The 13,136-nt window shown below is 31.8% G+C and overlaps 1 protein-coding gene across 2 annotated transcripts in view; it reads left to right on the forward strand.

Moving 5' to 3' along the window:
- The window catches only part of RNASET2 (ribonuclease T2), a 54,386-nt gene that overhangs the window by 10,652 nt on the left and 30,598 nt on the right, over positions 1–13,136 (forward strand). For both annotated transcript variants that reach the window (XM_074309342.1, XM_074309343.1), the window contains exons 5-6: positions 4,849–4,906; positions 8,462–8,532. In XM_074309342.1, the coding sequence (XP_074165443.1) occupies positions 4,849–4,906; positions 8,462–8,532 (129 nt within the window). The remainder of the gene's footprint in view (positions 1–4,848; positions 4,907–8,461; positions 8,533–13,136) is intronic.

Raw genomic sequence — 13,136 nt, forward strand, 5'->3', positions numbered from 1 at the left:
AACTTCTCATTTTCTTTTTCTTTTTTCTTTTTTCTTTTCTTTTTTTTTTTTTTTTTTTTGTTCTTTAGTCTGAAAATTAGTTTCCTTTTCAGTGAATATGGTAGCAAAATAGTTTGAGTAATTATGCTTTCCTTCCATACTTAGTTTATCATGAATCCTCTAACTTAAAGTATCTATAGCTACTTTTTTCTTTCTCTAAATAGTGATGAAGATGAGGTTTACATTTTCTTAAAATCTTCGATTTAAAGTTGGAAAGAACTTTGAAATTATTTAGCCATTCCTCAATTGTTGAACATTTGGGAGTTTTTCAGTAATAAATAATGTCGCTGTTTTTAAACATTAAAAAAAGATTTTCTTTTTGATAATATCCTTTGATCTATTAATCTTTAACATTTTTGTAAGCTTTAATCCCTTCTAAGTATTAACCTTTTTGACATTCTTTTTCTTTCTTAAACATTAATGCTGCTGTTTTTTGTGTGTACGTGTGTGCATTAATCTGAATTTGTTGAATTTTCTTTATTTTTAAAATTTCAATATTTTATTTTTCTCCAATTACATGTTAAAGCAGTTTTTATTTTTTATTTTTTGGAGGCGGGGGAATGGGGGAAGCAGTTGGGGTTATGTGACTTGTCCAGTTACCCAGCTAGTAACTTCTTAAACTGGATTTGAACTCAGGTCCTTCTGACTCCGGTTCCAATGCTCCATTCACTGTGCCACCTAATTGCCCCTTTGATCTTTGTTTTTTTGTTTTGTTTTGTTTTTTTGTCTTTTGTTTTACAATTTTTGTTTTGTTTTACAATTTTTGAGTTCCAAATTTTCTTCTATACTCTCTCCCCTCTTCCATCATTGAGGAAGCAAGCTAATTTGATAAAGATTATAACATGTATTCATGCAAAACATGTAGTCTTGTGAAAGAAAACACTGACCAAGAAATTCCCAAGAAAAATAAAGTAAAAAAATCAGTATGCTTCAATTTGTTTTTGCATTCCATCAGTTCTTTCTCTGAAATTGATAGCATTTTTCATTATAGGCCTTTCAGAATTGTCCTAGATCTTTGTGTTGCCAAGAATAGCCGAACAATTCATAGTTAATCATTGTACAATATTGCTGTAACTGTACATTGTTCTCCAGGTTCTACTCACTTCACCCTGTATCAGTTCATGTAAGTCTTTTAAGGTTTTTCTGAAAGCATCCCATAGTCACTATTTGTTATATATACCATAATAGTATTCCATCAAAATCATATGCCACAAATTCAGTCATTCTCCAATTTTATAGGTGGATTCTTTTTAGATATATCTACCTCTTCTTGTTCCTTGGTACCATTTATTATTTTGTTAGTGGAATTTCATTCTTGAAATCCTTGTTCCCTCTTGAACCATGTTTCCTCTTGGTAGCCTACATTAAGGAATACCTTGTGAATGTAAGGTGCTTTGTACCCATTATCTCACATGATCTTTATAAAATCCCCTTTAAAGGAGGCAGTGTTAGTGTTATCACCTTCAGAAGTTACTAGAGATTAAGCCTGGTATGTTGAAGAAGTGGCACTTGAAACCAAGTCATCAGAGCTCAAATTTAGTGCATTTTCTATTATAGTACCTTCCTTTGTCTGCTCAGGTCATGAGTTTATGATTATTTTCTTTTTTGGATTTGTTGAAACTTGTTTTTCTTTATTCTAGGGAAAGCTTCACTTTCCTGTTTTTCATAAACAATAAGATGACAGTCAGTTTTTTTTTCAAGTTACCCTTTCACTTCCCCTTCATCAATTATGTGATTTATTCACAATTATATCTGGAGGATCAGATCCTTTTTTTTGTTTCCTCTGCTTTCTGAGAAGTGAAAGTGTAACCATGCTAAGTAAAGCATTTATCAGATATTCAGTTTTTGATGGAATAAAAATTCTACCCAGATGTCCAAATTATCATCTTTAATTTCTACTGTATTTTGACTCAGTTTTATAGTATGCATCAGACATCACCCATTTTCTCCATCTGTCAGAGTGATTTCTAGTGTACTCCTACAGATATATGGCTATATCTTCTTGATTTTTCTGTTTTCAGCTCCACCTTTTTAATATAATGTTTCTTTTGAATAAAATCTGCCATTGTCCTGTTGAAATGTGAGCTATAATAGGGTTTCTCTCCTTGCCTTAATGTGCCAAGTTCATATTATTTATTACTCATACCATTACATGCTGCTATCTGTACAGCCCAATCATTTAACTGAAAGGAACTCTAGTAAAATCATCAAATCTGGAGTTTGAGAGTTTTTTGTATCATAGACTCTTTTATATTATGGCAGGTTGAAGAAGCCAAGAATCCCTTCTCAGAATGTATTAAATGCAGAGAATAATATACCTATGCTAACAAAGGAAATCAAAATAATATTATAATAACATAAAGATATTAATGTTTCCCCCTAAATTCAAGGAACCCTGAGTCAATTTATATACTCCTTAGGAGTCCACATACTCCCATATTAAGAAGCCTTGATCTAATTAATAAGGTATTTTGTTATAGGGAAAACTTGTGAGACTCAGGAAAATTGAATTCTGATTCTAGCTGGATTTGTGACTTTAGACGAGTCATTTGACCAATTTGGGCTTCAATTTCCCCATCTATTAAATTTAAATTATTTTATTGTTATTTTGTGTTTATTTCATTTAAATGATTTTTAAAAAAGACTTATTTTTTAAAATAATATTTTATTTTCCCCCAATTACATGCAAAGACAATTTTTAACAATAAAAAAAAATCTTGAGTTGCAAATTTCCCCCTCCTTCCTCATCCCCTTTATGAAACAGTAAGCAATATACATGTACCATCATGCAAAATGTTTCCATATTAGTCATGTTGTGAAAGAAGATATAGACTCAAAGGAAAAAAGCACAAACAAAAAAGTCAAAAATCAAAAGCTTCTATCTGTATTCAAATTGTATCAGTTCTTTCCCTGAAGGTGAATACATTTTTCAGCATGAGTCCTTTGGAATTGTCTTGGACCCTTGTATTGCTGAGAATAACTAAATTATTCACAGTCGATCATGTTATAATATTTATTATTCAGTACAGTGTTCTTCCATTTGCTCACTTCATTTTGCATCAGTTCATGCAAGTCTTTTCAAGTTTTTCTGAAATCATCTTGCTTGTCATTTCTTTTAGCACAATAATATTCCGTTAAAATCCTATACCACCACTTGTTCAGTCATTTCCCAGTTGTTGGGCATCCCCTCACTATCCAATTCTTGGCTACCACAAATTGAGTTTCTATAAATATTTTTCACAAATAGGTCCTTTTTTCCCTTTCTCCCTCCCTTCCTCCTCTCTCTCTCTCTTTCTTTTTAAATCTCTTTGCAGTAGAAACTAGTAGTGGTATTGCTAGATCAAAGGATATGTACAGCATAACTTCTAATTTTCCAAATGTAGTACTCTATGATTATAACTCTACAAATAATTATAGTTTTAATTGTAAAGCTGCAATGAAACATACATGTTATTAGAATTTTACCTACTACTTGGGCAAAAGTCGTATCTAGTCTGGTGAATAAACAAGTGATAAAAGATTCCATTTTTGTGTTGTTTAGTGATTTTCAGTCTTGCCTGACCCTATTTGGGATTTTTTTGGCAAAACCAAGTCATGTGATTTTCCATTTCCTTCTCTACCTCATTTTACAGATGAGGAACAAATGAGGCAATCAGAGTTAAGTGACTTGTTCAGGGTCACACAGATAGTAAGTGTCTTAAGAACATATTTGAATTCATGAAGATGTCTTCTAACTCCTGTCCCCAAACTCTATTGTGCTACCTAGTTGTTCCCAAAAGGTCACAAAGTATTAGTAATGATAATAATAATAATAGTAGGTAAGGAGGCAGTGTGACCTAGTGAATAAAATACTGGCTTTCGATTCAGGAACACCTGGGCTTCAATGTGGCTCTGACACGTACTAGATGTGTGACTCTAGTTATTTAACTTTTCTGAACTCCAGGTAACTCAAAATATTAAGTTAGTTGCAGAGCAGTTGCTGATAGACATTGGTTTTATGTAGGAAAATCATTTACCAGATTTACCAGCATAAATTTGGTTAAAAATAATTATAATTGCAGCTTTCTATGTTTATGTAGCACTTGAAGTTTGGCAAAGCATTTTATGTGCATCATTTCTGTTTTATGAGAATCCTGCAATATCAAAACTCTTGTTGACAATAGATAATTATACTCCTTTTTCTTTGTTATCTCAAAACAGATTTTGAACAAGCTGACCTTTTGTAGCTTATGCAAGACTTTTTGAAATGTTGCAGCACATGAAAAAATGTCAATAGTAAACTAAGTAAATAATTAGAGAAGGAATGGAAATTGATATAATCAGGAACTGTCAAAGAACTGGAAGATTTGAAGGAGTTGAATGTTGCAGAAAAAGGATTCTTTGTATAACCAGGCAGTGAATGAAGGAGGACATAATATAATTAGCTGGCTCATTTTACTAGAAGAACCTTTTTTTCTTTTTTTTTTTTTTTTTTTTTCAAATTAATCCACTTGCAGGATAAAACTTTATTTTTCAATACAACTTTAGCAATTTTTAAAAGAAACTTCAATTATGATTGTATTAGTGGTTCTTTTGTTAAATTGAATTTAAGTGTTTGGTATTAGATTGTGGATAGGTAAGTCATTAATGATTCCAAAATAATGCTATTTGATTATTGTTCTTTGGAAACTTTAGGGGAAAGAGCACTCTAAACATGAAACTACCTGATGAAAGAAAAGTTGAAAGTTACAAAGGAAAAAGTATTAGCCATAAGTCCTGAAGAAAGTCCTCCCAAGATTAATTTCTATATTTTATTTTTTCTTTCCCTAGGCCTGATAAAGCTGGAGAGTGTAACCGAACGTGGCACTTTAATTTAGATGAGATCAAGGTATTGCTTTTTAATTTATCTAATGAAAGTCAATCCTAAATTGTGGTCGGAGAACAGTCTTGTCTCTCTGATTAGCAGTGGTCCTTGAATTAAATTTTATGACTTTTAATCAAATTAGCCAAAAGTTTATTTTGTGGGTTTTCTCAAAAAACCAACTCTTACTTTTATCTATTAGTTCAGTAGTTTTCTTTATTTTAAATTTTATTAATCACTCTTGATTTTTCAGAATTTCTATTATGATATTTAATAGGGGTTTTAAAAATTTGTTCTTTTTCTAGATGCATGCCCAACTCATTGATCTCCTCTTTCTCTATTTTATTCATATAAGCATTAATAGATATAAAATTTCCCCTAAGAATCGCTTTGACTGCATCCCATAAGTTTTGGTATATTTTCTCATTATTGTCATTCTCTTAGATGAAATTATCGATTAATTCTATGATTTGTTATTTGACCCATTCATTCTTAGGATTAGATTATTTAATTTCCAATTAACTTTTAGAATATCTTGTCCTGGCTCTTTATTGCATGTAGTTTTTATTGCATTGTCATCTGAAAATGATCTATTTACTATTTCTCCCTTTGTGAAGTTTCTATGCCCTAATACATGATCAATTTTTGGTAGATGCCGTGTACCACTGAGAAAAGGTATATTTCTTTCTATCTCCATTGAATTTTCTCCAGAAGTCTATCATATCCAGTCTTCTAAGATTTTTAACTTAACTTCTTTCTTGTTTATTTTGTGATCAGATGTATCTAATTCTGAGAGGGAGGTTCCCCAGTAACATAGTTTTGCTGTCTATTTTTCCTGTAACTGGTTTCTTTAAGAATCTGGATGCTGTACCACTTGGTGTATATATTTAATAGTGATATTATTACTTCATTGTCTATGCTACTTTTTAACAAGATGTAGCTTCCTTCCTTTTATCTTTTAATTAGATCTAGCATTTCTTTTTTTTTTTTGGGTCTGAAATAAGAATTGCTACCCTTTTTTTTTGTTTGTTTATTTCAATGGAAGCATAATATATTCTGCTTCAGCCTTTTATCCTTACTTTGTGTGTGTCTCTCTGTTTCAAATATGTTTCTTGAAAACAACATAGCTGAGTTTTAACTGTCATGAATGTGCTCATCCAGGATTAAACTCTTAAGGATTTGGTGGAATGCTTTTATTGATTAATTCTAAAGTAAATATGTAGAGCAAAAACAAATCCATCACTACTGCTGTCTTTTGATATGCCTTTCTCTCATCTTCAGATATGTCTTTATTTCTCTCTGCCAGTTTACATCCTTCATTTTCTTCAAGAGAAATTCACCTTTGTTAGAAAGCCTTCCTTACTGCCAGCTCTATGAACTATAGTCATCACTTAACCTTTCTGGGCTTCAGTTTCCTCATCTGTCAAATGAGCATAATGGCCTAATGCCCTTCTAGCTTTTTCTTTTCTTGAGTTTCTTTACTGTTTAAATGGGTTGATTTAAGAGCATTGAATTTGTCTGATATGTATCATTACATATTTATTGATTGCTTCTTGTTAATGCATTTTATTTCTGTAACTAGCATATCCTTTCAAGTCAGGAAAAGTAGCTTCTATTTCTTTTCTATTTTTTTCTTAGCACACCCATATTCATCTTTCATTCCTTCCATTGATCTTCAGGGAGTATGCTTCTCTGAGGAGGTGACCCTAATGCAGTCATTCTTAATTACTTTATTTCCCAAACTCTTTAGTAGGGGGAAGTCCCATAAACATATCAACATTATTCCTCTTTGCCATCTAAAGATAGTTAATATTCATGGGAATAATGTTTCTACTTTTGATGATAAATGAGAAATATCAGAAGTAATTCTTAATTCCTTCTATACCAAAAAAATTCAAAGGGGATAAGGGACTTTTATTATGACGGTAAGAATGCAAGATGAAATTCATGATCTCTACCAGTGTTGCTTAAGTGTATCCTTGAAATTTATTGAAGAATCAAGATAACTTGGATGGCCCTAGGTTTTCCTTAGAGGTAATGGGAGGTGGAAAAAAAAAAGAATGTTTCTGTGTTTATCTTCATTCTCATAGAGACTCAGAGAGAACTGTAGATTATGTTGAGCGAGAATCCACATAGCGTACAAGTTGAGATGGGGAAGATGTGAAAGAAAATCATCTGTTCTAGAACTGGGGTTCTTTCTGGGAGGGAATAAGCGAACAAGATCTGGATGTCTGCTTTTTTTCTCTATCAGTCTGTTAGGTATAGGTGTGACAGGTAAACTGAAAATGGGCTGATGATCTCTGAAAATCATTGACTTGGCTTGTCTAAATTTATGCTGCAACAGTGAATGCTTTTAAGTTTGGGGGTTGTTTTCTCTCTCCATAATGCTAGCATTGATTTCTTTCTCTCAATTGGACTGTTTTGACATTGAGCCAAAACCTTAGAGCTGTATATCTTAAAACTACTCCAGTCAATCTGTAGATGCATAAACATTTATTGGGCATCTATTATTTGCACCATGTCAGGTGCCGGGACCACAAAGACAGTCTCTGCCCTGAAGAAGTTTATATTCAAGAATGATGAAGTAGAAAGAGCCTTGGCTGTCCACTTCAAAGAACTTAGTTCAGATTTCCCTTATGGTGTTTACTATTTGTATGCCTTTGAGCAAGGCACTCTCTAACTCCCCAGCCTCAATTTCCTCATTTATAAAAAGAAGTTGAACTGAATTACTTCTTTCCATCTCAAAACTTATGCCCCTATGGATCTGTGTTTGAGTGGATTATGTGTTACAGAAAAAAATGGTGGGCTTTTAATCATGTAGTCTTCCATTATTACTATGAAGTTTGGGATGTGAAAAAGAACAACTTTTCCATCCTCGCATACTTGCCCAAACCTTAATATTATTTTCTTGATACAAAATCTTTTTTTTTTTTTTAATTTTATAATTATAATTTTTTTTGACAGTACATATGCATGGGTAATTTTTTTTTTTTTTACAAGATTATCCCTTAAATTCACTTTTCCAAATTTTCCCCTCCCTCTACTCCTCTAGATGACAGACTATCCCATACATATTAAATGTATTACAGTATATCCTTAATACAATATATGTGTATAAAACCAAATTTCTTGTTGCCTGGTAAGAATTGGATTCCGAAGGTATAAAGTAACCTGTGTAGAAATACAATAGTGCAAACATTTTACACTCAATTCCCAGTGTTCCTTTTCTGGGTGTAGCTGTTTCTGTCTTGGTACAAAATCTTCTGCTCTTCTAAACTTTTGTTTTTTATTTGATGCCCAAAGTTTGATCATTATTAATTCTTACAGCTGTGGTTACTGATTGTGATTATTAATAGAACTAAATTAGGAAGTCATATTTTGAAACCTAGTTTTTGGTTACTCTTTAAATTTAGCATTTAGAGAACTTTTCCTAGATACTAGGTGGGAGGAATAATCATAAAACCTTTTGTATCCCTTAATGGATAATGCTTAGATATATTAAGCTTCCCAAAAACCAAATTTTCTTTCTTGGTTTTATATCACTAAAATATGCATGGATTTTTCTCTTCTTTAATTGAACAGGATCTTTTGCCTGACATGAAGCGTTTCTGGCCTGATGTAATCCATCCATCTCCTAATCGTAGCCAATTTTGGTGAGTTCAAGTACTTTTGGAATTCTGTTTGACTCTTAGAAAATAAGCTAGCACTAATATTATAAATGAAGTGTTACATTTGTGGAAAGCACAGATAGAAGATTCTGTTTACTTCCACTGTATAGAAATGATTTTTTTGGGAGCTTTTTGAGTGACTTTGTCCCATTTAAAAAAAAAAAAATAGAGAAATGGAATTTCCTTTTTATCATGTTTTTTGCTTGACTTTCTGATATTGGATATAAATATGGATATAACAATGTGGTTTATGTATATACATATATGAGTGATACATAGGCATATATTACACATGTATTTTATACATGTATATATTATGTATGTGTGTAGTACAGCGGTTTATATGATTTAGACCTGTACAGGTAACTAAGATGAAAATCCTCTTCCCAATGTAAATTGGCACCTCATCTTCATCAATCAAACAAAGCTAGCATTTATTAAGTATCTTCTATGTGCTAAGAATACAAAGGCATCATATCATATTGTAACTTGCATCTTACAGAATCTGTAAACAGAAAAATGTGTCCAAAATATAGATGTTATAAACAAGAGACATTTTGGTGGTTAAAATATTAGGAGCTGGAATAATTAATAATAATTAATTAATTCTCTCAGCTAGAGTCCTATTTCATCTAGGAGATAGTTTTTAAACTGAGAAGTAGAGGTGAATGTTGTAATTTAAGATAATTTCAAGAGACAGTTTCTGGGTAATTTAATCCTTATTAATAAAGCCAGCACTTTGTTAATAAAAGGATGGCCATTTAGCCATCTCTCTTAGACCAAAGGCCATATCTTTTAGCATCATGACAGCATTGGAGCTTATATGTTCTTGTGGAAGAAGAGTGGCAATCAACTCTGGCTGACACAATGACTAGTGAGCTTTATTAAAATAAGGGGCTGAGAGTGACATCTTGTCACATTTGAGTGGTAGGATATAGAGATAGAGAAACTATCTCTAATTTATACCACTCTCATCTCTGGGCTATCTAGACAAAAAAATTTATTAAATGGAATTTACCTGAGACTAGATATCCCTTGTAGTGTTTGGTTGGGTAAATAGAGAAGTATAACTTGACTTTTAGAAACTGAGGTCTTGAAAATAGAAAAGAAAGGGTCAACTCTGAATCTCCTCAAATCATTAGTTGTTAATAATCATTTCTCTCATGAGGAGTGAGATAGTCTGTGAGCAAAGGTCCAGAGTTGGGAATGAAATGTGTTTAAGGAAGAACAAGAAGTCTAGTTGATCTGGACCTAAGAGGCCATCAAAGGAATTGTGTAGAATAGGGTCAAAAAGAAATGTTGGAAATAAGTGGTGAAAAGTTTTTAATGACAGAGGAGTTTATATTTAATCCCATATGTATTATGGAAACTCTGAAGTTTATGATAGAGTGACATGTTTTTTATGCTTTAGGAATATTTCATTAGTAGCTAAATGAAGGATTGATTGGAGAGGAGAAAGGCATGGAGATAAGAAAGGGAGGTCCTATCACCTATCACCTTGACTATGGTCTTAATAATTAGGAGTTAACTTTGTAGTCAGGTGATAGGTGATAGAGGAGACAAAAGGATGAATGCAAGGAATGTTGTGGAGTTTTGATAATTGATAATACCTGAAAATTTGATTTTGATATATGGGGTAATTGACAATGAGAGAGTAGCCTGAAGTTCTCAGTGATTAAGGGACTCATTCATGATCAATGAGTGCCTGTGGTGAGACTTGAAACTGAGTTTTCTTGACTTTGGGGACAGTCTGGCTTCTATCCACTGTACCATGCTGTCTCTAATTATTGGATGTTAGTGTCATTCATTAATTACATTATTTTTATTTCTTTCACTTTAATTTTAGTTTGTAAAGTCATGGTTAATAGTGCAGAATATTTAAATGATAACTAAAATTTGGCTTCCTATTGGATAGGAAAAAGGTTATTCTGAAAAAGGATATTGCTTTTTTGAACAACTCTTGTGGAAAAGATAAAAATGTGTTCATGAAAAATACATGTTCTCATATTTGAATAAGTGGGGGAAAAGGTGGCTGAGCGTAATATATAAAATGAAAAAATAGCCTATTTCAATTAATCCCCTTAATGTTTAGAAAAAGGTGAGTTTTGCTGAAAATGAGAGAGTTAAATGAAAGTTTCGTTTTGGAGTTAGAGATGGCTGAGTTTGAAACTTGATTCTTCTAATTCCTACTTGTGTAATTTTAAACAGATTACATCATTTCTCTGGACTTTAGTTTTCTCATAGGCAAAGTGAAGGTGTTTGGACTACCTTGCCTCGAAGTTCCTTTTCAGTGCTACATCTTTGTTCTATATCTATAATAGTAGTTAATTTCAATATAATTTTAAAAATAGTTGCTTTAATAAAATCATGCCAAATCTTTAATATCCATTAGATATTAAACTTAATATTCCCTTTGTTAAATTAGATTGGCCAAAGGCAAGATGCCTTATTTACCCATTCTAGGTTCTGTTTTTTCTTTTCTTCCTTCCTTTCTTTCCTTTTTTTTTTTTTTTTTTGGCTGAGTTAATTGAGGTTAAGTGACTTGCCCAAGGTCACACAGTTAGGAAAAAGTATTAAATGTCTGAGACCAGATTTGAATTCAGGTCCTCCTGACTTCAGGGTTCTATTCACTGCACCACCTAGCTGCCCGTAGGTACTGTTTTTCATAGTGTAGACAACAACAAAATCAGATGGTGGTGGTTTTTCTTTGTTTTTGGCAAGATGAAATCTCAGACTTTTTTCAGAGATGAGTTTAACCTGAAAGTATTTTTTTGGAGAGTTGTCAAGAAAAGCTTTGAGTTAGAAAGAAGTGATGTGGAAATCACTTTTACTTTAGTGGTGTTGTAGGTTTCAAGTAGAAAATTTCTTTCAAATATATGTATATTCTACTGAAATGACTTTACAATGAAAGGACCATGATTGTAGCTTGATATTTTCCTTTATGTAGGAAGAATTTTGAAAAGAAAATCAGGTTTAATAACAGTTTAGAAATAGCTAATTCAGGTATAAAACAGTTACGCTAATTCTTTTGTTTAGTAAAGCTCTGTCTTAGAATATGTAATGACAAGAGATTGACACGGGCTGGCACCAAGAAAAAGCATTTCATACTATTCTAAAGAATAGAGAAACTATGGTAACTAGTTCACTGTTATTAATATGAACTCTATGTTGATTATACTGTTTCAGTTCAGACAGTAATATGATGTTTATTGATAATAAATTAGCAATCAACTAATCAATAAACATATATGAAATGACTGTTGTATGCCAATTACTATCATAGTTGGTAGGCTTTCTTATGTTTAATGAAAAACATGTAATAAATCAGAGTAAAGATTTTTTACAAGTTTAAAATGGCTTATAATCTTCTAGGATTCAGTAGAAGTTGTAGTATTCTTATATATATATATATTTTTTTTTTCTTTTTTTCTGTGAGTGAAAAATTGTAAAACTGAAAATTAGTAATTCTGTCCCCCAAAGCTTTACTATTAAGATTTTTTTTTCAGTGTTAATTTAAAAGGGGCATACTTTTGTGAAAGCTACCCTACATAAATTTTATTCAATTATGAAATATTTTCATTGAGAAAGAAAGCTTTCTTTAGTCTAAATTATGTCTTTATTTTGTAACGTTCTTTAGAAATGTATTAAAAAGTGGCAGTTCTTCAGCACAGAGATAGCTAATCAGCACAGGATAAAGACAGCTTCTGTTTGGAAAGATTTTGTTTGTTTTTTTCATTTTCTATGTTAACTGACAATGTTTATAAAATAAAAATAAAAGTATGTAAAATATAAGCCTCTTGAAGTAGCTATTTAATTTTTGTCAAAACTATGTGACACAAATAAAGTCACAAATCTAAACTACCTCCATTCCTTCAAAAGTTCTATGTATTTAGGATAGAGCCTCATAGTTGGCATTTAGTAAAATCTCTGAATTGATGAAGTTATGGATAATCCACTTATTTTATAATTACATTGTGCAAATTTCCCCTGTTCCTCTCTCTTTTTTAATTTTTTTTTTTTTTTTTTTTTTTTTTTTTTTTTTTGCTGAGTCAATTGGGGTTAAGTGACTTGCCCAGGGTCACACAACCAGGAAGCATTAAGTGAGATCAGATTTGCACTCAGGTCTCTCAGATGCTCTCTCCACTGCACCATTTAGCTGCCTCGTTCCTCTTCCACTTGATCTCAGAGACCCACTTCAAATTATAGACTTTAAAAAAAGAAAATAATTTAGCAACATTGATAAGTATAATGTAAAAAATTCTGCCATCATATGCTTACTCTATACCCTTGTACTCCCATTCTCTCAAACCTCTGAAAAAAAGATTGGGCTTTGTAAGGGTGAGAGTAAGTAGATGTCTTCTAATATTTTTTCTTTGGGGCCAAATCTGTTCTTTTTTATTTTGTAACATTCTTTTTAATTATTTTGACTTTGTTATTTAATGTACTTTGAACAAGAGATAGCTGCCTTTCTCACTAAAACCAAATGAAATTAAATAGGAAAATATTTCATAGTAGAATAAAAAATTTGCAGGGATGTTTTCACAAAATTGTGCCCTTTGCCTAGCAACATTAAGAAATCCAAATAGTAT

This window comes from Sminthopsis crassicaudata, chromosome 4, assembly GCF_048593235.1.
Source record: "Sminthopsis crassicaudata isolate SCR6 chromosome 4, ASM4859323v1, whole genome shotgun sequence".
Lineage (NCBI taxonomy): Eukaryota > Metazoa > Chordata > Mammalia > Dasyuromorphia > Dasyuridae > Sminthopsis > Sminthopsis crassicaudata.